At 56.7% G+C, this 25,104-nt stretch overlaps 2 protein-coding genes across 7 annotated transcripts; one reads left to right on the top strand and one right to left on the bottom strand.

Moving 5' to 3' along the window:
- Window positions 1-401: 401 nt before the first annotated feature.
- On the top strand, window positions 402-8,466 carry TMEM150B (transmembrane protein 150B). Of its 4 annotated transcripts, none has more exons than XM_029924752.1 (9): window positions 402-508; window positions 1,129-1,176; window positions 1,439-1,594; window positions 1,865-1,924; window positions 2,025-2,092; window positions 2,305-2,432; window positions 4,139-4,322; window positions 6,459-6,689; window positions 6,784-8,466. In XM_029924752.1, the coding sequence occupies exons 3-8, from the start codon at window positions 1,527-1,529 to the stop codon at window positions 6,653-6,655; spliced, it is 705 nt and encodes a 234-aa protein (XP_029780612.1). In that variant the 5' UTR covers window positions 402-508; window positions 1,129-1,176; window positions 1,439-1,526; the 3' UTR covers window positions 6,656-6,689; window positions 6,784-8,466. The 4 variants fall into 4 exon arrangements, with proteins under 4 accessions (XP_029780612.1, XP_029780611.1, XP_029780613.1 ...); XM_029924751.1 differs by having other exon boundaries at window positions 1,057-1,176; XM_029924753.1 differs by lacking the exon at window positions 1,129-1,176.
- BRSK1 (BR serine/threonine kinase 1) lies at window positions 7,063-25,104 on the bottom strand. 3 transcript variants are annotated; one of them, XM_029924575.1, is made up of 19 exons: window positions 24,911-25,104; window positions 23,244-23,338; window positions 23,067-23,152; window positions 21,276-21,416; window positions 17,701-17,817; window positions 17,589-17,622; window positions 17,443-17,511; window positions 13,825-13,971; window positions 13,443-13,474; window positions 13,016-13,186; window positions 12,409-12,506; window positions 12,039-12,198; window positions 11,758-11,818; window positions 10,936-11,305; window positions 10,455-10,503; window positions 10,236-10,359; window positions 9,276-9,474; window positions 8,121-8,206; window positions 7,063-7,398 (listed from the first exon to the last, which is right to left on the bottom strand). In XM_029924575.1, the coding sequence occupies exons 1-19, from the start codon at window positions 25,044-25,046 to the stop codon at window positions 7,312-7,314; spliced, it is 2,262 nt and encodes a 753-aa protein (XP_029780435.1). In that variant the 5' UTR covers window positions 25,047-25,104; the 3' UTR covers window positions 7,063-7,311. The 3 variants fall into 3 exon arrangements, with proteins under 3 accessions (XP_029780435.1, XP_029780434.1, XP_029780436.1); XM_029924574.1 differs by having other exon boundaries at window positions 7,064-7,398; window positions 8,117-8,206; window positions 24,911-25,103; XM_029924576.1 differs by lacking the exon at window positions 24,911-25,104 and having other exon boundaries at window positions 7,064-7,398; window positions 8,117-8,206; window positions 23,063-23,152; window positions 23,244-23,335.

Raw genomic sequence — 25,104 nt, 5'->3', positions numbered from 1 at the left:
GGGGGTCTGGACCCCTGGGTCTGAGGGAGGAGGGGCTGGGGGCCTGGACTCCTGGGTCTAAGAGAGGAGGGGCTGGGGGTCTGGACCCCTGGGTCTGAGGGAGGAGGGGCTGGGGGCCTGGACTCCTGGGTCTGAGGGAGGAGGGGCTGAGGACCTAGATTCCTGGGTCCACGGGAAACAGGACGAGGCTGGGGCCCAAATGTCTGAGGGAGGAAACCAGAAAGCTGAGGGATGTCATGTGGGAAAGAGAAAGGACTGGTTAGAGAGGAAGGAATTGCTTTCGGGGAAGGCTCATCGGATGAAGATGTCAACATCAAGGTCTCCCTTCCCACCCACCCTGAGCCTGCCCACTGGGGAATTCCGGCAACTGAGCAGAGGAAGGGAGAGGGGAAGGCGAGCTGGGGGAGGAGGCAGGGTCATCAGGCCCTCCGCACAGCAGCATAAGGACGGAAACTGCTCCCAGCCTGGAGCCTGACCTGTGGGGCTGGATTGTGAGGTCCCAGAGGAGGTAAGAGCTTTGAGGCTGGTCCCCAGGGCTAGAAACAAATGCATGTATTCCAAATCTTTTTTTTTAATGTTAATTTTTTGAGATGGAGAGAACACAGGCAGGGGAGGGGCAGAGAGAGAGAGAGAGAGAGAGAGAGGACCTGAATCAGCCTCTGTGCTGGGAGCAGAGAGCCGGATGTGGGGCTCGAACTCACAAACTGTGAGATCATGATGGGAGCAGAAGTCCAACTCTTAACCTACTGAGCCACCCAGGTACCCCTACAAGTGCACGTATTCTAGAAGGGACTGGGGGCCTTCACGACGGTCCTGGAGGGAGGACGTGTGGGGAGCGCTGCAGCCTCAGATCGTGGGTCCTGGGAAGGCAAGGGCTGGGCTCTTGGAAGTTGAACTTATAAAGCTGGAGGAAGGAAGTCGGGGGCCTCTCGAAGCTCACCAAGGTGGTGCCTGCTAGGTTCTGCGTGGGGAAGTGGCAGTTTGGGGGTGGGGTCCTGGAGAACGTGTTCGTTAGACTGTCACATCCTGGCCTGACCCTGGCCTGCACCTGCCCAGCTGGACTTTGGCTCTGACACACACGGCCCGGCTCCACCCCACATCCCGCTCCCTCTTCAACCTCTCCCACAGTCCCCAGGCCCCGGGACTCAAGAGCCAGAGGGAGAGAAGTCGGGACAAGTGAGCACTCTGGGGAAGCAGTGGAGGGCTGGCGGGGAGAGGCTGGAAAGCTGGGTTGGGGGAGGCCAGCCTGGAAAAACTGGGAGGTCTGGAAGGAAAGACAGCTGTTAAGGGAGGGAAAATGCCCCAGGCTGAGAGCTGGCCTCATCAGACCAGACCCTCACCCATTGTTTCTGCCTGGGAGCCAATGGGGGGCCTCGAGCCTGGGGGCCTGAGGGCATCAGAGCCAGGAGGCCACCATTTGATGCTTCTGGACCTTTAGGGCAGGTTCCTCACCTGAGAAAGAGAAAGAGAAAGAGAGAGAGAAGGAGAGAGGTTCCTGGTCCTCTCCTTCCCTGGCAGAGCCCAGCATGTGGGGCTACCTGTCCCTGCTGCCTGCCTTCCTGGCCCTCTGGGCTATCGCTGGAGTCTGGACCGTGTGAGTGTCAGAGGCAGGATGGCTCCTGGGTCTGAGGGAGGAGGGGCTGGGGCCTGGACCCCTGGGTCTGAGGGAGGAGGGGCTGGGGCCTGGACCCTTGGGTCTGAGGGAGGAGGGGCTGGGGGTCAGGACCCCTGGGTCTGAGGGAGGAGGGGCTGGGGGGTGTCTGGACTCCTGGGTCTGAGCGGAAGGAGCTAGAAGGCCGTGTTTCTGTGGGTGACAGAAAGAAAAGGTGTCGTTAAACCACGTTGATGTGTCCCTGTACTTCAGTTTTGCCCTTGCAGTGGCCAACAGGGCTGTGAACCTCACGGAAGGTTTCCCCTATATCAGGTACTTACGGCGCGGGCGGGGTGGGGGTGAGGGGTTCCTCGGGAGAAGAGGAGGGGGTCCGACTCCCAGGAGCCCCAGGATGATCCTTCATCTTCCCCAGCCTCTGTGGCTCTTACCCGCCTCAGAGCTGCATCTTCAGCCAGCTGCTCAACATGGGAGCCGCTATGGGTAGGTAGCCCCAGCCCTTTCGGTTCAGGGCGAGCCCCTCCCAGCCCCGGGGAACCCGGCCCCAGCCCCTCTTCAACCCAGTAGTCCAAGCCCACACTCGCCCCCCTAGATGTGGGGGTTAGGCCCCACCCCTACCCCTAGACGCCGAGTCTTTCCGCACCCCCTCCCCAGGAGTCCGCCAGGGGCTCGCGCCCACTTCCCTCTCCTCCCAGCCGCCTGGATCTGCATTATCCGTTACCACCAGCTCCGGGACTTGGGGGTCGGAAAGTGGTTTAACCGGCTGATCCTGTCGACGGGACTCCTGTGTGCCCTGGGCACCTCTGTGGTGGGCAATTTCCAGGTGAGTCCAGAAGGACGTTCTGACCAGCACAAGCCTGGGACTACAGCTCCCAGCAACCCCTGGGGCGCTGGCTTCTCATTGCGGGGGCTCGTCCGCGCACGGCCTTCTGGGACTTGTATTTCTTTTGTGGCTGTCGGGCCGGGATGTTGGGGGGTGAGTTCCTCGGCTCTCAGAATAGAGATCCACGTGGGAGGCCCTTGGCCTCATGATTTCACTGAACTCTGGAAGGCTGGGGTAGTTGACTGTCATCCCTGCCCCTCTCCCCTTTTAATGATATAATTACTCGTAGCCACTAGTTCTTAGGGTTGCGGCAGAGACGCAGCGTTCACTCAGTGCGGGCTGCTAGGCTTCACAGGGTCTGTCTCCATCCATCTCCAAGAGAGCCCTAGCGTAGACCGTTTTTAGGCCTAATCGGACAGAGTTGTTGTTGTTTTTGTTGTTGTTGTTTTCATCAGCTGGTCCCTGGCCGTCAGAAATGAACTCAGGGGCTCCTGGGTGGTTCAGTTTGTTAAGCCTTTGGTTTTGGCTCAGGTCGTAGCCTCGCAGTTCACAAGTTCGAGCTCCACACCGGGCTCTGTGCTGACCGCTCAGAGCCTGCAGCCTGCTTCTGTTTCTGGGTCTCCCTGTCTCTCTGCCCCTCCCCCACTCCTACCCCGTCTCTCTGTCTCTTTCTCTCTCAAAAATAAACAAAAACATTAAAGAAAAGAAAGTAATGACCCCAGATTCGTAGACTCCAGAACCTACATTCTTCACCAGGGAGTTGAGTAGATAATTGCAGAACAAATGAATGAACAATCAGTTGGAGAAAGCCTATTGATTTATTTTACATTGTTATTTAATTTTACTGCTTTGTCTTGGATTCTAAACCTCTCCCCCTGAAAGAAGCCAAAGGGTGTTCAGAGAAGAGGCTGCCTCCTTGGGCTTTTTAATAAAAATTTCCAATCATCTCTAAATGGCATTCATTCCTCATTCATTCCAGGGTTCTTCAACTTTAACTTTTAAAAAATATTATATTGGTCCCCGAAGAAGCCTTTTTTAAAGTTTATTTTGAGAGAGGGTGAGAGCAAGTGGGAGAGGGGCAGAGAGAGAGAATCCGAAGCAGGCTTCTGCACTGTCGGTGTAGAGCCTGATCCGGGGATTGACCTCATGAACCTTGAGATCATGACCTGAGCCAGACACTTCACTGACTGAGCCACCCAGATGCCCCTCCCCTAAGGAGCCTTTTAAAGAACATTTCCCTCTAGTCAACACTTCCTCTCATTAAGCCTTTAATATTTATTAATTATTATTTATTTATTATATTTAATAATAAATAAAATATATTAACTATATTAAATAACATGCCATCTATCTGCAAGCCACAAACCATTGTAAGATTCAAGAATTTTTTCACTCTACAAAAACCAATTCTCACCCCCCGAGTGGCCACATCTGTCTCCCTGACCCTGGTTGAGAACGAAAGATTTCCTGCACTAATATTTACCGCATGGCTGCGATGTGTCAGGCACCATTTTAGGGACCAAGGCCACAGTAGTGGACAACAAATTTAAATGCCTGTCCTCCGGTCACTGACCAGGGCCCCTACACTCAGGCAATAAGCCTATCCACCCCCTTGGGCAATTTTCCAGCCCTGGCTCCTGGGTGGATCAGGACCCCTGTCCCCACATACCTAGCTTCCTCTCACCTCTTGTCCCTTCTTCTCTCAGCAAAGGAACCAGCTGCCCACGCACCTGACAGGGGCCTTCTTCGCCTTCTTCGTGGGCACCCTGTACTTCTGGCTGCAGATTTTACTCTTCTGGTGCATGAAGAGCCTGCCCCAGCCTGGGCCTCCCTGGATCGGGCCACTCCGCCTGGGCCTCTGCAGCCTCTGCACCATCCTCATGGTGGCCAGTATCCTTGCGGGGGCTGGTGGCAGGGCAGGGGTTGGCATTTCTCCATCGGGCTGGGTCTGTGACACGTGGTGCAGTGCCTTGTCCTGTCTGGACCTCTGTCTCCTCAGGATTTTTTAAAATGTTGATTTCTTTTTGAGAGAGAGAAAGAGAGTGCAAGCAGGGGAGGGACGGCGCGGGGGTACCTACGGATCTGAAGCAGGCTCCGTGCTGACAGCAGGGAGCGAGCAGCCCTCTGGGGAGCCTGCCCTGTGCTGCGCATCGTGCTGGCTAAGACTGGAAACTGAGGTTCGGATAGGTGGAGTCTCTTGGCCAAGGCGGCCATGAAGTTCAGCGGCAGAGCTGGAGCAGGCTCTTGAGAGCAGCCGTAACTCTTCCCAGCTCCAGGCCCGATGATGTCCTGTTAGCAGCTCCAAGTGGCCTTGAGGGGGGGGGGGGGATTTACAACATAAAAATTGGCCAATTATGCAAACCAGGGCTGGTTGTTAACCATTTACCACCATACATACCTACCCCTCCACGAAGACTACCCAGCCCGGTACCAAGTGAGTCACGGAGCCCAGATGCCTTGCACCTGCGCGGTGCGCCTCTGGGTGACTCAGATGACTCTCTGCGCTTCAGTCTCCCTATCTTAAGATGGACTGGTTTTGATCATAGTAACGGTTGTTACTGATAGGCAAGCTGCTCTGAGAGAGGAGAGGCTGCAAATTCGGCCTCAGGGACTGAGCCCCTTGGGGAGGATGGAAGGGAGGCCCGAAGGCTGCCAGTGTTCAGAGGTCTGGAGGGAAGCCAGCTGACATCCTGTGTGGGCGGCCTCAGGGACAAGGGGGCTGGTGATCAGTTTCGCTGCAGGGTCCTTTTTCTGTGGGGCTCACATATCCCCTGGTCATGGGGCTGGGAGATGGACCGTAAAGATGGCCAGCGAGGTGTGGTAAGGGCTTCATGTCTGCAGGGATGGGCCTGAGACAGATTCTGAATGGGTCTGCCAGAACCAGCTACTTTTGGCGTGGGTTGGGAGGCGGGGGGAGACCCTGCAGGTGCATGCAAAGTGTGGAAACACCAGCTCAGGGAGGCTGCTGGTGGGGTCGGAGATGACGATCTCTAGTGCTAAGGTGACGCTTTAAGGGCTTAGGTGTCTGCCCAGGGGCAATAGGGAGCCATGGGAAGCTTATGAGCAGGGGAGGAGCAAGGTCAGTTCTGGGAGCAGCCACCTTGTGTTCAGGTGCTCCAACCTCTCGTTGCTGTAAGATTCATGGGGTCAGGGGTGATGCCAGCCTTGTTCACAGTCTAAAAATCCTTGAATGAATGAAATGTCTAAACCGATCTAGGAGGAGTGAGAGAGAGCTAGCGTAGGTGAGAGGCAAGGTTGTTGCAGTGAGGGGGCGGTTCCAGAAGGCGAGATGCCTCTGCCAGGCTGAGCTTGGAGTGTGCCTGGGCTGCAGAAGAAGGTTTTCAGGGGCGCCTGTCTGGCTCAGTCGGTAGAGATGTGACTCTCGATCTTAGGGTTGTGAGTTTGAGCCCACGTTGAGTGTAGACTTCACTTTGAAGGAAGGGAGGGAAGAAGGAAAAAAAAGGGCTTTAGGAGCAGGGGCCTGAGGAGCTGGACACGGACAGGACAGACCAGGATAGAGATGGACAAAACCAACAGCACAAGCCTTGGGGTGACCAGCCGGCCATGGGCTTGGGGCTGGGGAGGGGAGGGGGCCAGGGTGATTCCACAGGGTCGTCAGCAGGTGGGGACCCCAGGAGGAGGAAGATGCTTCAGGGGTGAGTGGGGCTGTGGGTGGTTGGGAGAAGGTCACCCCTGTAGCCCGAGGTCAGGGGTAGCTTTAGGAAACGCTGCATGTGTGAAAGGAGAAGCAATTGCCTGTCCGGGCAAGTGGGGAGATGGTGACGGTGGAGCCTTCACGGGGTCAGCGAAGGCCACGCATAAGAGAAGAACGTTGTTCTGGAATGTGGGAAGGGCAAAGGCTGAGAGAGAGCCAGGGGTCGGCGGGCACCCCGGCGAGGGTGTCTGGGGGCCGCTGAGGCGAGGGAGCTCCCAGTGGCCAGTCCGGGCAGGGCAGGGCAAGTCTGCTGGGGTGGGGTGGGGTGCGGGGTCCTTCCTGCCTGGCGTGGCCTTGACCCTGGTGCGCAGTGGTCATCCTCCACTCGTGGCTGCTGCGCTCGGCCTCCGCCGCCTGCGAGTGGGCCATGGCCATGCTGCTGTTCGCCCTCTTCGGCCTGTTTGCCGTGGACTTCGCCGGCCTGGACGGCTGCACCCTGAGCCTCCGGCCAGGCCCCAGCCTCAGCTCCCCGCCCGCCTCTCCCATCTCCCTGCAGATGCCCCTGTGAGGGCAGTGCGGCCCCCGGCGCGGCGACCCCGGAAGTGAGAGGCCAAGGCCAGCTAGCTGTCCCTGCTCAAGGCTATTTATTATTATTATTATTAATTTTTTTTTTTTTTTTGCCGCCGGCGGAATCAGAGACACGGACGCAGGCAGGGTCACGCGAAACGAGAATTCCTTCCGGAGAGCAAATCCGTACAGAAGGTTGTTGGGGGACGGGGAGAACCGGGGAAGGGGGGGCCCGGGAAGGAGGAGTTGGGGAACACAAGGACAGACGGCCCTCTCCGTCCGGATCTGCTAAGCCACCCCAACCAGCCCCCGTCCCTCCCCCACCCCGCCCCGCAGAGAGATTGATCAATAAATAAAATAATAAATTAATCAATAAATAAAATAGAAACAGCGCCCCCGCCCTCACTCCCCCCTAGAGCCACCCCCCATCGGGCACGGCCCCCTGAGCCCCATCCCTGCGGGGCACGGCCGGGTTTGTTGTGTCTCTCCCCTCCCTACATACTCCTTGGGCCCTATTTACAGATTCACAGTTGGGGGCAGGGAAGGGGGGTGGAGGGGGCTCCCCTCCTTCCCCGGCCCCCTGGGGTCAGGGCAGAGGGGTCCCGTTGGTGGCCAGGAGCTTCTTGTCCTTAGCGGGGCCTCGGCGGGGAGAGCCGGTCAGCTCTGGGTCTGGGCGGCCAGGTGGGGGCTGCAGGCTTCTGGGTGAGGTACCAGCAGGCCGAGTCTGGGCCCCGTTCTTCTCGTCTGCGAAGGAGGAAGCGGTCTGGCTTCAGCACCCTCAAGGCTGCCAACCCCCAGGGAACGCGTCCCGGCAGCCTCACGGGGCTGGAAGCCTGGGGAGCCGGCTGCCGGGAGGACGCACATCTGGAACCAGACCCGGGGACCTCACGTCGGCAGGTCACGGCCCCTCCCAGCTGTGTCACTGTGGAAACTGGGCCAAGGGAGTCCCAGGGAGCCAGCGGCCCACCTTCAGGAGGCGTCCTCAGAGACTCTGGTCAGGACCCCGTGCACTAAGGGCCAGCAGCTGTCGCAGCAGCAGATCAGATTTGGGGATGACAGCCAGAGGTCCCCTTTCCTTCCTCCCAGCCCTGGTGGTTAGGGAAGAGGCCCCTTGGCAACAGGGCCCAGGGGAGCCTACAGTGGGCTGTTTGGGGGTCTAAACAAACCCAGATGGTGGATTTCCATTCTCCAGAATACAGCTGCCGAACTTCTTTCAGTGGGAAGTCCCACTGCGCCCAACACTGAGACTCGTCATCCTCCTGAGGGCCCCTGCCCTCCCTTGCAACGAGGCCTTCTCGGGTCAGGAGGAGCCCCCAGATGGAGCTCAGGCCTCAGCCTCTTGAGAACTGGGGAGACGCTGGCCACACACGGGAGCCACTCAGCAGGGGGCCTCCCCTCCAGTCCACAGGATACAAGAGGGAGACACGGCAGCCCCCACCCCCTGCAGGCTCCCACCTCCCACCTGCCAGGGCCTGCACGGAGGGCTGGTCATGAGTGCTCAACAGCTGTGCCTGGATGGTCTCCACAACTCGCTTGAACCGACGGCTGGGACCTGGAAGGGGAGGGACACAGACTGACTTGGGGACCAGGACAAGGAACCCAGCAAAGGATTCTCCTTTTGGTCTCAATTTCCCTGCCCTGTGTGGAGAATTGCAAAGGGGGGTAAGAAAGTCGGAGTTGAAATAATGATATGGGTGCTGTTTTCCACTTAAATAGGTTCCGTTCCTTGTTAGTTTCAAGTTAAGTTCATGAAGAGCCAGAAATGTAAGAAAAAATAAACCGGAAGTAAAATAAGATCTTACAGTCGAGGAAGTCCTGCGTATTAGTCTTTGAGGGAAAGGAAAAACCACGCGCCGTAATTCATTTCGGTGATGTGACTCGGCAGTGTTCTGGGGCAGCCTGGCTTAGAGACCCGGGAGCAAGCTCATCTCCCAGCTGTGACATCCTCGACTGCTCACAAGGGTGGCAGACGGGAGCGCCCCTTGTCCTTCAGACTCTTGTTAGCAGGGCTCAGGAACCAAGCCGCACTGGAAGCACGGCACTTCCGTGGCGTTCGTCTCCCGTGCCAGCTCCCGGCTAGTGATGGCTGCCTGACGTTTCTCAGGCGCAGCTGAGCTCAGCAGGAACAAGTACGGTGGTCCGCTGGTGATGTCTGCCCTGGGCGCAGGAGTGACATTTGACAGCAGGGGACCGCATCTCTGCCCTCCTGCTACACGTTCTTAAGAAGGGGAAAGCAGGCTCTGCACCTCAAGGTGAGGAGGGCTCGGGTGAGCGCAGCTCTGTCACGGCCTGCGTGTGGTTCTATCAAGTCAGTGTACCTCTAGACGCTTGGTTTCCTCCTCTGTAAAATGGGTGATTACTAATATCACAAAGGCTCCTGGGAAACTTCGATGAAATAGTGCACAGACAGCATGTGGAACAGCATAAATATCCACCAGATGTCAATGAGGAAAGAGGGAAGGGCGAAGGTCGGGGCTGGAATGATGAGGGGCTCACGCAGCACGAGCTGAGCACCATGTCCTCCTCCTCGCTCTGGCTGCCCTCTCGGGCCACTACCCTATCTCAGCGGTCTTGAGCATCCCAGACACCAGGCTGGAGGCAGTGTAGTTGAGAAAGCTTACCGGAGATGAGAGTAAAGGTGACAGAGTAGATGCCACCACCACCGCTGCCATCCCGTCGTGGGGAGGGCTCTGGACCTTCTGAGGAGCTGATGTCCACCTGGAATCGGACGGGCTTCTGGAAGACGGATGGGCCGCCACTGGCCTTGTACTCGGCCCTGAAGCTGGTCTGTGACAGCACACTGTGACTCAGGCTGGGGATCTGAAACAGGTGGGGGACAAAGAGGGCGTGATTCCAGTTACCTGATTCCAGGGAATGGATAACCAATCCTACAACTACTTCTGCCCAAGGAACTACAAGTTCCATCAGCCACCAGGGCAAAGAATAACAGCAAAGCCATTGGGGCCCCCACTGCCTGCTGGGAGTTGTATTCTTGTCCAACTATAAACAGGGTATCAGGAAAATGGCTGAACAACTGGACCCCCACATAACAGGGACCCTCATATCTAGGTGTCAGCCCCAGGCTCCAGAATCACATGACACAAACTTCTCCTCCACAAGCATTGCCATATCTGTATCAAAATCTGTGAGTCTGGGGCGCCTGGGTGGCTCAGTTGGTTAAGTATCCGGCTTCGGCTCAGGTCATGATCTCACGGTTCGTGAGTTCAAGCCCCGCGTTGGGCTCTGTGCTGACAGCTAGCTCAGAGCCTGGAGCCTGCTTCAGATTCTGTGTCTCCCTCTCTCTCTGACCCTCCCCTGCTCGCGCTGTCTCTGTCTCTCAAAAATAAAAAAAATAAAAATAAAAAAATCTGTGAGTCCCACTAGCTCCTAGAGGGCACAGTAAACCTCTCCCGCCTCCCTGCCTCTACAGCTACCAAACCCAACTCTGAATGGAAAACTACAGATCCCATGGGTCTCGGGAGGAAGCCAGGCCAGAGCTAAAGGGGAGAGAACACCACCAGGGGCTGCTGGGATTTGTAGTTCTATGCTGCCCAGGACACATGAAGACCCAGGACCCTCACCGACAGGAAGGCGTGGACAATGTCCGCTTTGATGCTGCTGAGAGGTTTGTCTTTTAGCACAAGGAATATTTGTTCTTCTTTGTCCAAGGAGATGAAGTTCCCAAACCAGGAGCGTTTTGCCAACCTGAGTGAAAGGGAATGGTTGGAGGTGGGTCAGGAGGGGCTAAGGGATTAAATCCCTCCCTCCTTCCTCTCACTTCCCTTCCATGTCAGACTCACTCTGGAGAGGACTCTGGAGTCAAGCTGGACATCTCCTCGGCAGTGGGGACTAGGGGGTGGGACGGGAGAATATGGTCAACACTTGTCCATCACCCTGGTGTCCAGCACACAGGCCAGCAGTCACCTCCAAGTGGAGGTTCCAGACCCCAACGCCCACGTACCTCCCATTAGCTAAACCCAAAAGGCATGCTGCCTGATGGTCCTTCCAGGAAAGCCGTTCCACCCATTAGATCACGCCCCCTGAGGGTGGACTTGCTGGCCATGAGCCAATGGGAATATGAGCCGGAGCAGGGAGGGGCGTGTCCTTCAGGGAGGCCCCTCCTCCAGAGCTGGATGCCACCCTCCCTCTTCCCAACACTCGAATCTCTCCTCTCAACCCCATCTTCTCTTAGGAAGTGGTAGTCCAGGCCCCCAGCTCTCTCCTCATATTAGGACTCATAAATTCATGCCCCCAGCCCCCGCACCCCCGGGAGCCCCATACCCTGCATCTTGCGCCGATGAAAGCGAGGGGAGCCCAGGAAGCTGTTGCGGATGGAGTTGAGACGACTCCTCCAGGCGGCTCCCCCGACGCCACCGCCGGGGCTTGGGGGAGGCGTTGTTCCCGGCGTCCCGGTGGGGCTGGCGCGGGGTGTGTGCAGGGGTGAATGCAAGGGGGTCCCCCCAGAGGAGCGCGGGGAGCCTGGGGGGCCAGGCAGCGGGGTGGAGCGGGCACTCGGGGGCGGGGGCTGCTCCCCGGCGCCCCCACCCCTGGGGCCTCGAGAAGGCAGCGTCTGCGTTTTGGAAGTCGGGGAGCCTCCGCCTCGAGCCTCGTCTCCAGCCCCGGGCTCAGGTGAGAAGGAAAAGACCGGACTCTGTAGAAGAGTGGAGATGGGTTACACGGCCGACTACAACTCCCAAGAGGCTCTTGGAGCCCCATTCTCACACACTCACAGAGGTGGACACCCAGGCATGCTGGAACTTGTAGTCCAGTTATTTCCCCCTCTCAACCCAAGTTGTTAAGGGGTCAGGGAGGGACTTTTTCTATCATGCTGGCTGCTGGAGACCCAGCAGAATGACTGGTCACCGTAGGGACTCAACTAGTTTTTGTTAAATGAATAAATGAACATTTGAAGCACTAAAAACCCAATGCTAATGGAGGTGAAATGCCCAATGCACTAAAATACTTATGCAGCCTTGGGTTTTGGTCCTTAAGGGACAAAGAGGCAATGCCCCAAGACCTCATGGGAATTGTAGTTCTGCCAATCTTTGCTCGAGTGTTTTCACCCCCTTATGCCTTCTTAATTAATCAGAGACCCAGCCTTACCCTTGGGCTGCTCAGAGGGCTGGAGGACAGACCAGTGGAGGCTCCACTGACACTGCGAGACCTGTTTCCCGGAGAGATTTTTTTTATCAGGTGTGTGGGTTTCATAAGGTTCAGACGTCCTCTGCCTTCCACACTCCTTTGAGAAGAGGACGTGAGGCCCAGAGAGGGGAGGTGACTTGTCCCAATTACACAGCACCATTAGGGGCAACTGGGCTAGAAGCCCCTACTCCCCCCCTCACCCGCCATGACTGTGGATCCGCTGGAGGGGTGTGGGTTCCCACCTCTGACTGTGCTGGGCCATCTCCAGGGCCCGTCGGGTAGGCACTGGGGAGCCACTGCCCCCACCATCCGTGATGCTCAGTACTTCCATGGACTTCCTCTCTGGCCGCCGCTTCCCGTGACGGCTCAGCATGGGGGAATCCACACGTTTCCGAGGTGGGTCTGAGGGCAGAGAGAGTTTCAACCCGATCAAAAGACATCTTCGCCCAGCTGCAAACGGCACTCAGGCAAATGGGGAAACGGAGCCTCAGAGTGGGGAGTTGTGACCAGGTCACAGAGCAAGTCAGGGAGTCTAAACCAGGAAGCTAAGGGCTTGCAGCCCCTTCCTCCCTCCGGAATCCGAGGTTTGGATTCCCAGCCCTGCCTGCTCACCAACATCATTCCGGGGAGGCAGGTCCTGGTCCTCACAGCTGGGATACCGCTCCTTCCGATCCAGAAGCAGATAATATATCATCTTTTCCTGGTTCTCCCTGATGGGCAAGGGGCGTGAGGGGGTAGGAGGAGGACTGAGGTCAGAGGTCGGGTCTCCAATGTCTCACCCCCTCCCTGCAGCTGGGGCTCGGTACACACAACATCTCTGTCCATGGTTCCATTTGCCTAGGTAGCAATATGGTCAGTTCTTCTGTGTCGGCGTACATCTTAACCCTACCTTACTCGACAATTATGTTAGCAGTAGTAGTAGTAATACCTAAGCAGTTACTATTTGTAAGCACTACGTGAGGCACTAAGTCTGTGTCAGCACCTATTAATGCTTTTTCAGCATCTCTTTTATCCACTGGCCCTACCGCCCCCTCCTGGTTCCTCGGGGAATAGCTCCACGTGGGAGCGTTAAGCCCTGCCCCATCTAGCGCCCCGACGCCCGCCCCAGGGAGTCTGCGCGGGAGCGAGGCCCAGGCGCGCCCTCCGCTGGCCGTCCGGGGCGCTGCAGCAGCCCGCCAGACGCGGGCCGGTGGTGCGTGCTGGGGCGAGGGGGCCTTACTCCTCGCTGCGCAGCTCGCGGTGCAGCCGCTCGCGGTCCCTGAAGCAGCCCAGCGAAGCCATGCTCTCCAGGACGTCGGGGTCCAGCTCTCCGTTCGATGGCAGGCTCCGCATCGCCACCCGGCGGCCTGGGGCTGGCTCCAGACAGGGGTCTGGCTCGTGTTTCCCGCCCCTGGGAGACGGAGAAGTGTTACCGGGGAGCGGGCACCGGTGATCGAGGCCTCTCCACCGGAGACGCAGGTGTCCTTAGGCCCCAACCTGCCCCTCTCTTGGGAACCCAGAAATCCAGGTCTCTGGCCGCCTCCTCATTAAGGAACCTTGGCATCCCACTCCCTAGCTGGTTCTTCCGTTGGGGCCCTCCACACTTGTCCCCTCCCCCCCCACCAGTCCTCCCAGGGGGAAACAGGCACCCAGTTCCCCATACTCACAGGTACCAGGGATGTTTCTGAATTTGCTCCAGCTGTGAAGAGGGTGGGCCATAAAGAGGCACCAGTGAGGTCCAAAGTTGATGAGGTGGCGTTGGGGGTCCCTAACGGTGTCCCCTCCTCTCCACCAGGGTCAGGGTGACTTAGGTCTCCCCTAGAGGCAACTGAGTACCTTGACCCCCAACTACTGCAGACGGCCTGGGACATGCAGCCCTCCCGCGGTGGGGCCCTCCCCAGCTTGGAGCTGCGGGCTCAGCAGACCCTGGGCTGCGACTACTTCAGCGACCCTCCACCCCCCCCCCCTTCCTCGCTAGCTGACAGGCAGGTCCTGGAAAGCCCCCCTCATGAGCCCCCAGGGATTCTGTCCTCCCCCGCCCCAACTCACACTGAGCCTCTTCTCAGGCTCCACCTCGATCATGCCTCTCAGGAGGCTCTGGCAGTCGGGAGGGATGAAGTGAGGCATGTGGAAGACGCCCCTTTTCACCTTCTCCAGTAGCTGGCGGAGATTGTCATCATCAAAGGGTAGGGCCCCCTGGGTGAGAAATGACAGGAGCCCTCAGAGCGCTCTGCGCACGGGGCGGGGGGGGGGGAAGCGCTTCCACACTGACACGTGTAGTCCTGCCCACGGCTCTTATCACCCCACCTTACAGTGGGGAAACTGAGGCACAGAAGGGTCCAGCAACTGGCCCAGGGCATCTGAGCTGGTAAGGGGCTGAGCAGGCATTTGGCAATGGACAGTCAGGCCCCAGGGCTTAAGAGGCTGGGGTTGGATCTTCCAAACAGGTTTCTCCCCAGACTCAGTTTCAGAAGGGGTCATCCCCATTGATTCCTTCAACAAAAGGTGAGCATGCGTGATGGGTCCGGGGTCCGGGAATGGACAGAATGAGCCCTCGCCCTCCCACAGCTCACACCCTAGACAGAGACACCGGTGAGTGGACACACATTAACAGCGATGTCATGATGGACTTAGCACCTCATTGGTGCCCCTCCGCTCCCAGGTCCCCACCTGGCCACTAGGGACGGAGCAGGGGACAGAACCAGATCCCTGTCCCCACGGAGCTTTGTGTAGAACAGTAATTATTGGCAACGGTTGTTGCATGCGTGGTGGTGACGGCAAACAAACGGATAGGAATGCGGGTGGTGAGGAAACACAGAGCAAGCAGGTGGCGTGGGCCGGGGGTCGGGGGTCGGGGGTGGGGGGCCGGGGGCCGGGGGCCGGGGGCCGGGGGCCGGGTTTAGCCAGGGAGTTGGGGGGGTGGGGAGGGTCCTGGAGGAGGTGATGCTGCACAGTGTGAGTCTCACAGGGTTTTCCAGGTGCTGCCCCTGGTGTCAGAGGTCTCCAGAAAGAGAAACCCGGGTGTGGGTTGAGGAGACAGGGAAAGGACACCTTGAATGCTGGCCTAGGCCGGGAAGCCTGATGTGACTTGGCCTGTCGGTCCCATTCAGTGTGTCCTCGTGTTTCTTGTCTGCCAGGTACCTTGATCCCTGACCTCCCGGCCCCCAGAACAGTGGGAAACACATGTTTGTTGTTTAAGATGCACAAGTCTGCTTTTGTTAGAGCAGCCCAAGCTAAGGCAGACCTCTTGGTTTATGTTTGTACGTATGTGTCAATACATACTTATAAATATACATATACAAATATATGTGTATAATCCATAAGTATACGGGGGCGCCTGGGCGGCTCAGTCAGTTGAGTATCTGACTTCGGCTCAGGTCATAATCTCACGGGTTTGTGGGTTTAAGCCCCGCATCAGGCTCTGTGCTGACAGCTCAGAGCCTGGAGCCTGTTTTGGATTCTCTGTCTCCCCTCCTCTGCCCCTCCCCCCCCCACTCCCTTCTCTCCCAAAAATAAACATTAAAAAGTTAATTAAAAATATATAAACACACACACACACTCATATATAAGCATATAGATAAAACTCATGGCCAACCGCATTATAAGTCACACTTGAATGAAGCTAATCTAACACGTACATTTTTCTCGAAGACAAAACAGCCTTCTTGCCCTTAGGAACACAAGACAGCACTTAAACACTACCCTGCAAGACCATTAAAATCACCACGGAAAGGGCACCTGGCTGAGTTAGTCAGTGGAGTATGTGGCCCTTGATCTCAGGTTGTGGGTTCAAGTCCTATGTTGGGTGTGGAGATTGTTTAATAAATATAATGTAGGGGCATCTGGGGGGCTCAGTCGGTTAAGCATCTCGCTTTTGATTTTGGCTCAGGTCATGATCTCACGGTTTGTGAGTTCAAGCCCCAATGCTGACAGCACACAGCCTGCTTGGGATTCTCTCTCTCTGTCTCTCTCTCTCTCTCTTTCAAAATAAACAAACTTAAAAAATATAATACAAAATAAAATCACCAGCAAGAAGCACAAAAAAGCAAAATACATGGCACTTAACAGACCACAAAAAGCACACTTGCTTAGGAGATGAGCTGAAACAAGGAAATAAACACATAAAAGCAGAGGGCGGGTCGCCTGGTGTGGGTTGGGGACTCCAATTTTTCTCCGCTCTGCGCACATCTGAGCAGGACCTCAAAAGCAGCCAGAGTACGGATGAGTTTGAGGCTGTAGATAAACTCCAGGGAGTGAGCGACTTTGCAAATACAGAATCCATAAGTCACGAGAATCATCTATAATCATCATAGTGATGCAGTCCGACTACTGGTGATCATGGAGCACCGCTCAGAAGGCGACCCGGCGACATGCTCTCGAAACCCTGACGACTCCAGGGCCGTGCCGACGCCCACTGGGCAGAGGAGGCAGGGGCCTGGGGGGGGCGGTGACCCGCTTGCTCAAGGTGAGGGAGCGGGGTTTGAACTCGCTAGATGGGCTGCTGAACTGGCCTGCCTCCCAGGCACCTCCCATCCTGGGGCCCTGGGCCCCAGAGCGCCCGTCCGGCCTCGTCCCCCTCAGTGTCACGGAGCCTCCCTGGTCACACAGGCTGGCGCTTAGGAGACGGAACGCGGATCCCAGACCCGCACACGCTTATCTGCAGCGTGCCTGGGGGCCGGCCACCTCTCCTCTCGGGGGCTCCGGGAAGAAGCCCAGAACAGAGCATGCTGGGAACAGTGCCCGGCACGGAGCACGCCACTAGCTCATCCGTACCACACGTGGTCGTGAGGGCTGACTATGTGCCAACTCAGTCACAATCGTGAGCCAAAGAAACAAACACACAAAGACAAAAGCCCTGACTTCCGGGAGCAGATCACCCGGTAGGGAAGAGACGCTCCTCATGGAACTAAACACACAGTGGCAACTGATAGTGGGGTGGGGGGGATGCCCAGAGCCTACCCCAGAAGATCGACCTCCTGGGGGGCGGGGGACAGGGGAGGCTTCCTGGAGAAGTGGCAAGTGAATCAAAGCAAAAAGAAGGCCTAAGGGGGCGCCTGGGTGGCTCAGTCGGTTAAGCATCTGACTTTGGCTCAGGTCATGATCTCAAAGTTTGTGAGTTCGAGCCCCGTGGTGGACTCTGGACTGGAGGTGTAGAGCCTGCTTGGGATTCTCTCTCCCTCTCCCTCTCCCTCTCTCTCTCTCTCTCTGTGCCTTCTCCACTTGTGGGCTCTCTCTCTCTCTCTTTCTAAATAAATAAATAAACTAAAAGTCTAGGTGTGACCTCGTGAGTGACGGGACTAGGTAGGGTGAGCGTTCTGGGCAGAGAAGAGCGGGCGCAGAGGCGCGGTGGGAAGAGCCTGGCTGACACCCCGCCGAGTAGGAGTGCCTACCATACTGCCACATCCTCCAACACCCACTGTCCCAAGCGGCCAAGGGCTCCTGGCTGCCCGCCCCTTGCCGGGAGCCCCGGACTAGTCACCATTGAGCGGCTGGATGGTTCGCTCTGGGCACAGAGGGGGCTGCTCCGGAACCCTGGTCTGCTGGCTCACACCTCCCACCCTCCTGATGCCAGTGAGATACTCAGGCCCCTGAGGGGAGGATGGAACTTAAGGCTCTGTGCTCTGGATTGTTCTAGAAAGGGGGCGGGAGAGGCGAGGGGCCCCTTACCACAAGCAGGGCAAAGAGGATGACTCCACAGCTCCACATATCGGCCCGCCGGCCATCATACTTCTCGCCCTGCAAAGGAGACGGCGGCCGTGGCGCAGTGTCTCCACCACGTCCCGTCCCTTCCCCCCCTCCACCTGCTCGCTCACCTTGATCACCTCCGGACACGCGTAGTGGGGGGACCTGAGGGAGAGAGGCAGCGTGAGCCTCCGGCCGGCGTGGCACCCCTCCCTGGGACGCCGGGCGCCAGGCCCCACTCACCCACAGCTGGTCTCCAGGAGGCTGTCCCCCACCTGCAGGGACGCCATGCCGAAGTCTGCGATGCGGATGTTGTTTTTCTCATCCAAAAGCAGGTTCTCGGGCTTCAGGTCTCTGTGGCTGCGACAGGGAGGTGGTGCTCAGGCTCTGCCCTCTCCCGGGGCGAGGCCCAGCTCCCCATCTCTCAGAGGGGGGACGCTGCAGACCCTTCTGGGCAATGTCAAACATGCCCCAGCGGAGTGAGGAGCGTGTAAGGAAGCCCCACGGGCCGTGCCCCCAGCTTCACCCATCATCAGCACAGGGCGAATCTTCGCTACCCTTACGTGCTTTCCTTCCTCTACTGAATTATTTTCTTAAGTTCTTTTTTAACATTTATTTATTTTTGAGAGACAGAGAGAGACAGAGCGTGAACAGGGAAAGAACAGAGAGAGAGGGAGACACTGAATCCGAAGCAGGCTCCAGGCTCTGAGCTGTCAGCACAGAGCCCGACGCAGGGCTTGAACCCACGAACTGTGAGATCATGCCCTGAGCCGAAGTCGGACGCTGAACAGACTGAGCCCCCCAGGCGCCCAAGGATTATTTCTTTATTTTATTCATTTTTGAGAGGAGGGGAGGGGCAGAGAGAGAGCGAGCGAAAGAGAGAATCCCGAGCTGTCAGTGCAGAGCCCGACACAGGGCTCAGTCCCACGAACCGTGAGATCAGGACCTGAGCCAAAATTAAGAGTCAGGCACTTAGCCAGCTGAGCCACCCAAGCGCCCCTTCACTGGATTATTTTGTAGGAGACCCCAGTCACTGGTCCCTGCCTTTCTCCTGGAGCAAATCTCAGGTGCGGAGGGCTAAAGTCCCGGAGGAGGTGGGGCCCGAGGATTCTAGAGTTTCTGTTGGAAGTGGTCTGCTCAGCAACTGGGTCACACTGGTTGTTCAGTGTGTTGACTACTGCCCCCTAGAGGCCAGCGTTCTTGTGTCAGGGTTTCAACAGGGTGTTGTCGATAGAGAGGTGTTGACAATCCCAACAGGCTGCCTTACCAGCTCCGAGCCCCTGCACCCTGAGCCCCTGCACCCTGAGCCCCACCCAACTCCAATCCCCACCCCACAGAGGAGGTGTGCAAACAAAAGAGGCTGAAAGAATCCATTTGCACCTCCACTAATCATTGGAATGTTGTATATTAAATATCCCGTTTCTGAGAGCTGAAGAGAGAAAAGGGTGGTCTTTTCCTATGGACGTTCACAGGCCACAGCGCGAGCCGACACCCTTCTTTCACGTCACGACAAAAGTTAATCTGAGGGGCGCCTGGGTGGCTCAGAAAGGTAAGCCTCCGACTTCGGCTCAGGTCATGATCTCACGTTCATGGATTCAAGCCCCGCGTCGGGCTCTGTGCTGACAGCTCAGAGCCTGGAGCCTGCTTCGGATTCTGTGTCTCCCTCTCTCTCTGCCCCTCCCCGCTCATGCTCTGAATCTCTGTCTCAAAAATAAATAAATTTTTTTAAAAAATTAAAAAATTAATTTGAAATGGATCCCAGGACTAAATGCAAGAGCTAAAACCATATAACTTCTAGAAGAAAATGTAGGAGGAAGCTTTCGGGACCTTGAGCTTGGCAAAGATTCACAGACAGGACAGAACAAGCATAAATTGTATAAAAAAAAAAAAAAAAGGACAAAATTGAATTTACCATAATTTAAAGCTTTTGATTTTCCCAAGACATTGCTATAAAAACGCAAAAGAGGGGCACCTGGCTCAGTCCAAGGAACATGCACCTCTTGATCTCAGGGTCATGAGTTTGAGCCCCAAGCTGGGTGCAGACATTATTTAGATAAATTTAAAAAAACTTAAAATATGTATAAAATGCAAAATCATGTCACAGACTGGGAAAAAATACACTTGATAAAAGATCTGTCCTTAGGGGTGTCTCGGCTCAGGTCACGATCTCATGGGTCATGAGACGGAGGCTCGCGTCCGGCTCGGCGCTGACATTGCGGAGCCTGCTTGAGATTCTCTCTCTTTCTCTCCTCACTGCCCCTCCCCCCTCGCACACATGCACATTCTCTTTCGAAATAAATGAATAAATAAATGTTTAAAAAAAGGATTTGTCCTTCGAATAAATAACTCTTAGGAGTTATTCCTAGAGCTGTCTCTGGTTCTTAGAATAATGGACTCTTACAACTCAGTAATAAAAAGACAAGTCAATAAAAAATGGGCAAAGGATCTGAATAGACAATTTTCCAAGAAACATAAACAAATGGCCAATAAGCACATGAAAAGATGTTTTACATCATTAGTCCTTCGGGAACTGCGCATCAAAACCGCATTGAGATACCACTTCATACCCACTAGCATGGCTGTAATCAAAACGTCAGATAGTAATGGGGCGCCTAGGGGGCTCAGTCGGGTAAACCACTCTGGGTTTCGGCTCAGGTCATGCTCTCACAGTTCATGGGATCGAGCCCCAGGTGGGGCTCTGCACTGACACCATGGAGCCTGCTTACAATTCGCTGTCTCTCTCTGCCCCTCCCCTGCCCACTCTTTATCTCTCTTTCAAAATAAATAAATAAATTTTAAAAAAAGTCAAATAGCAGCAAACGCTGGCAAGGAGGTACAGAGACTGGAACCTTCATGGCCTGGGGCGGTGATGTTAAAGGTGCAGCCGCTTTGGAAAACGGTCTGGCCTTCCTCCAAAGGCTAAGCCGAGTTCCCACATGACCTGACAATTCACCCCCAGGTGCGTACCTGAGAACTGAAAACACAGGTACACACAAAACTGGCATGTGAATGCTCATGTGTCCATATTATTTTTAATAGCCAAAAAGGAGAAACAGGGGCACCTGGGTGGCTCAGTCAGTTTAGTGTCCAAGTTCGGCTCAGATCACGATCTCGTGGTTTGTGGGTTTGAACCCCACGGGGGGCTCTATGCTGACCACTAGCTCAGAGCCCAGAGCCTGCTTCGGATTCTGTGTCTCCCTCTCTCTCTGCCCCTGCCCGTCATGCTCTGTCTCTTTCTCTCTCTCGAAAATGAATAAGCTTTTAAAAAAGGAGAAATAACTAAAGTATCCGTCAACCGGTGAAAGGGATAAACAAGATAAGGCACATCCATGTGATGGAATATTTATCCGCCACAAAACAAACAAAGTACTGGCACACTGCACGGGTGAACCCTGAAAACACTCTGCTCCACGAAAGACACCGGCCACAGAAGGCCACATGTGGGATGAGCCCGTTGACAGGAAATGTCCAGAACGAGCAAATCCACGGAGACAGAGGCAGACTGGTGGTTGTCAGAGGCTGCGGGCAGGGGGCCGGACACGCGACGGCTTAATGGGTACGAGGTGATGTTGTCGGGGTGATGAAAATGTCCCCAAATCACATAGCAATGCACAGCACCGACCATGCTACAAACCACTGAATCATATCCTTTAAATGGGGCGAATTTTATGATACATGAGTTATAGCTCAGTTTTTTAAAGGGAAGAGAGATTTACGTTGGTGCTGCCCCACACTGGCTTCCAATCAGTGTGTCCCATGTTGCCAAGGCCGGCCCCTGGGCAGTGCCCCTCCCAGCCGCCCCTCCAGCTGCCCCTCACCAGATGGAGTAGCTATGGCAGAAGTCCAGCGCCGACACTATCTGGCGGAAGAACTTCCGGGCCTCCTTGGGTGTCAGTCTCCCCTTCTTCACCAGGTAGTCAAACAGCTCACCTCCAGAGACGTGCTCTAAAACCAGGTACCTGGGGACGCGGAGGGGGCAGAGGGCTGGAAGGGGCATGTGGAGGACCAAAGAGCCTGGTCTTCCTCTTTCAGAAGACCTTGGACCCCAGCACAAGACCTCAATCCCACTGGCCCCTGACAGCGGAGAACCCCAAATCCCGTAAGTTCCTGGGAGGGGAGAGACTCCAATTCCCATGAATTCCGGGATGGGGGAGACTCCAATTCCCATGAGCCTCTGGCCAAAACAGACTCCAATACCCCTCAGCCTCTGGGAAACCAAAACTCACTTCCAGAATTCTCTGTCTTCTTTAGGAGTATAGAACTTTGACTCCTAGTTATTTCAGGAGATATGGCAACCCTGTTAGCACATGGAGGACAGAAACACCCCAACTCTCACAGACACGTCCCTCCTCCACTCCCATTAGCTTCTGGAAAGCCAAACCTCTCATTCTTATAAGCCTCTAGGATGAGGAAGCTCAAATTATCAATAATTCCTGGCAGTAAACTATTGTAGTGTTCACCAATCTAAGTCCAAGTCTGCGAGGCAAAGGACTACAAGTCCCATGAGTTCTAGAGGGGTTTAAAAATTCCCAACTCCCATAAGGCCCTGGGACATAGACTCCTAATTCCCATCAGCCACCTGGATCCTTAAGACTCCAAATCCCATTAGGCTCCAGGAGGTTAAAACTCTGATTCCCAGCAGCCACTGGAAACAAAGGTTCAATTTCTATGAGCTCTTGGAAAGCTGAGAGTCCTCTGTGAAGAACAAACTCCCATGGATCCTCCCCTCTCTACCTAGAAGGTTTGGTGGGAGTGACAGCTCCACCAGTTGGTAACAAAGCCCCTCCCTGCTGCCACACCTGGGGAAGCCTGAAGACTACAGTTCCCATGAGCATGTGGGGCCCTGCAGCTTATTGCCTGGGGAAACCCGCCCCAGCCTCTGATGGGTATTGGAGTCAGCTCATCCTGGGGACTGCATGGTGGGGGCGGGGGTCTGTCCCCTCTCCTGCTGCCCAGCCCAGCTGTCCCTTGGGTCACCAGAGTCCAGACAAAGGCCTATTGTCTGTGCCCTGGACAGCTGGACTCCACTCCCATGTTTCTGGGGGGTAATCAACTTTGAGATATGGACTAGGAAATCCTAAGAAGGCCATGATTGGGGTGTCCATCATAGCACTCAGAGTTAGGTGGGGGGTGGTTTCCAATGCTTCAGAGTGGGGGTAGGAAGAGGCAGGATTCACTGAGCCTCGGGTCTGTTAAGCCCTGTCACCTCAGCAAACGGAAGTGGGGTGGGGAACTGCAGGTTGGTCTCCTTGAGGACATCGAGTTACCCTGTAGGGCGGGCCGGGGAGGAAGGGGCCTCTGTCCCCCCACTCAGGATGGCTCACGCTTGGCTGTCCTGTTGCTGGGGCACATTTGGTCCTTAGCATCAGGCCAGGTCAGGCCAGTCAGCGTGGAAACAAGGAGGACTATGTGTGCACACGGACACGGGTGTGTGTGGTGGGGGGAGGGTGTTCTGTGCAGCGGGGAAGGGACTGACGGGGCCTTTGGAGGCCCAGCCAGGAGAGCGTAAGTCTCCCCAGGCCTCTTCAGGCCTTGTTTCCAGAAAGGTCCCACCCTAGGAACTTGGGGTGGGGGTGCACGGAGGGGGCTGGGTGTCTATAAATACCTACAAATATTTCTTGTTCTCGTAGACATCGTGCAGCTTGAGGACGTGTGGGTGTTCGATGAGCTTCAGGATGGCGATCTCCCTCTCCACCTGGGGGACAGCAGGGGATGCAGGCACGGAGGTCAGCACGGCCTCCCTCCCCCCCCAGCCCCAAAGGGACGCCCTCCCCCAGCACACACACCTTCATCAGCACCGACTCGGACAGCTTCTCTCGGTTCACAATCTTGATGGCAACCTTCTGGCCCGTGATGCAGTGGACCCCGAGTTTCACCAGCCCTGGGGAAGCAGGGCTGGACGTGTGGAGTGTGCTCCCGGAGCACTCTCACAGCCTCTGGCTCCTCAGTCCTCCTTGCCACCCCTTCCCTCCTCCTTTCCCTGCTGGCTGCAGTGGCCTGAATCGCCCTGACCTGAGCTCCTGAGTGCTGACATCTGTCATTCCCACAAAACGCACTCTCTTCTTCCTTTGCCCAAAGACACAGACATTTGTTCTGTCCCCCCCTTTTTTTTCTTAAGCAATGCTACACCCAATGTGGGGCTCAAACTCACAACCCCAAGATCATGAGTGGTACAGCCCAGCAACTGAGCCAGCCAGGTGCCCCTGTTCTGTCCGTGCCGGCTGTCCACCACCTCCACAGCCGCCCCGGATTCTCACCTCCATTCTGTCCTGGCGTGTCCCCTGAAGCCCATCTCTCCACAGAATCTCTCCTCACTGTCTCCGTAGCTTTGTCTTCCCTACTGCCTCCTCCAACCTCTCTCTCCCCCTAAACCCACCTTTCCCTTAAATTCCCTGCCCTTCAATATTCTGGAGACCCCGTGACTCCCAGGGAATATACTTTCACGGCTGCCCCCTTCCCATTCCATCCTCCTCCATCTCCTCCCAAACCCTCACCTTTTAAGTCCCTTTTTTGATCTGCTTTTAACAGCAGCGGTCGCTGGGAGCACGCGGGAGTATGCCCACTCCCTAGGGGTAAGCCCCAAAGCCACAGACCACGGAGTCTGGGTCCCCAGCCCCTCTTCCCTCAGACCCACCCAGCCCCTCCTCCCTCAGACCCAGCAGTCCAGGCCCTCAGCCCCTTCCTCCCCCATAACTCAGGAATTCAGGTCAGCGACACCTTCACACTCTTACCACTAGGATCTTGGGGTCTGAGCCCCTCCCCTTCCCCCAGGCCCCGGGCCCACCGCTGGACCTCCTGCCTAGGACACAGGTGTGCAGCTCCTGCCACACACCCCCCTACCCTCCACCTGGCAGGAAAGGAGCTACAGCTGGGGCCAGTGTTTGGCAACAGCAAAGGATGGCCCCCGATCCCACAGGCACCGCTGGGAGCTGTGCCTCTCGGACCCACCTTTCCACCTCTCCATCCTGTTCCCCACACGGAGCCCGAGCCGGAGGAGGGTTGAAGGCTGCAGGCCCCGTCACCCTAGCCTCCCCGCTGGTCACCCAGACAGGCTGCCAGGAGAGCGCGAGGCCCTCCAGGTCCAGAGCAGTGCAGAGGGAAGCGGTGCCCAGGGCGCACCCCCATCCCGCCGCGGTACTGCAGCAAAGACTGGACTCCCAGCGCCGCTGGTCCCCTGCTGCAGGCCGCCTCCCTTCCCCTCCGTGGCTCTGGAGCCCCTCCAACCTCGGCCCACCGTGAGGTGCCAGCCTTTGGGCCCCAGCACCTCCCCCCAGGAGTCCGAGCCCCCAGCCCCCTCCATCCTGGGGACCCAGCGGACTGGACCTCGAGTCCCTGCTCTGTGCCGGATCCCAGGGTCTGGGCATCAGCCCCTGCCCTTTGAATACCCAGGAATCCCGCCCTCTGCCCCCCAGCTCTTCTGACCCCACCCCAGGTGTCCCCTCCCCTGGCTCACCTGTCTGTCCTTTGCCCAGCGTCTTCTCCAGCCGATAGGGGCCCACATATTGGGCGTGCTGGGGTGGGTGTGGGTGTGGGTGCGGGAGGTGGTAGGCGGGGGAGCCCCCGCCCCCCTCCTTGGCCCCGGACGACATGGTGCCCTTGGTCCCGGCCCGACCGGCCCCCCGGCCGCCCCCCCTGCGGCAGGTCGCC

Source organism: Suricata suricatta, chromosome 16 (genome assembly GCF_006229205.1).
Source record: "Suricata suricatta isolate VVHF042 chromosome 16, meerkat_22Aug2017_6uvM2_HiC, whole genome shotgun sequence".
NCBI classification, from domain to species: domain Eukaryota; kingdom Metazoa; phylum Chordata; class Mammalia; order Carnivora; family Herpestidae; genus Suricata; species Suricata suricatta.
Note: the sequence above shows the minus strand (reverse complement) of the source record. Positions and strands in the feature narration are given on the sequence as shown.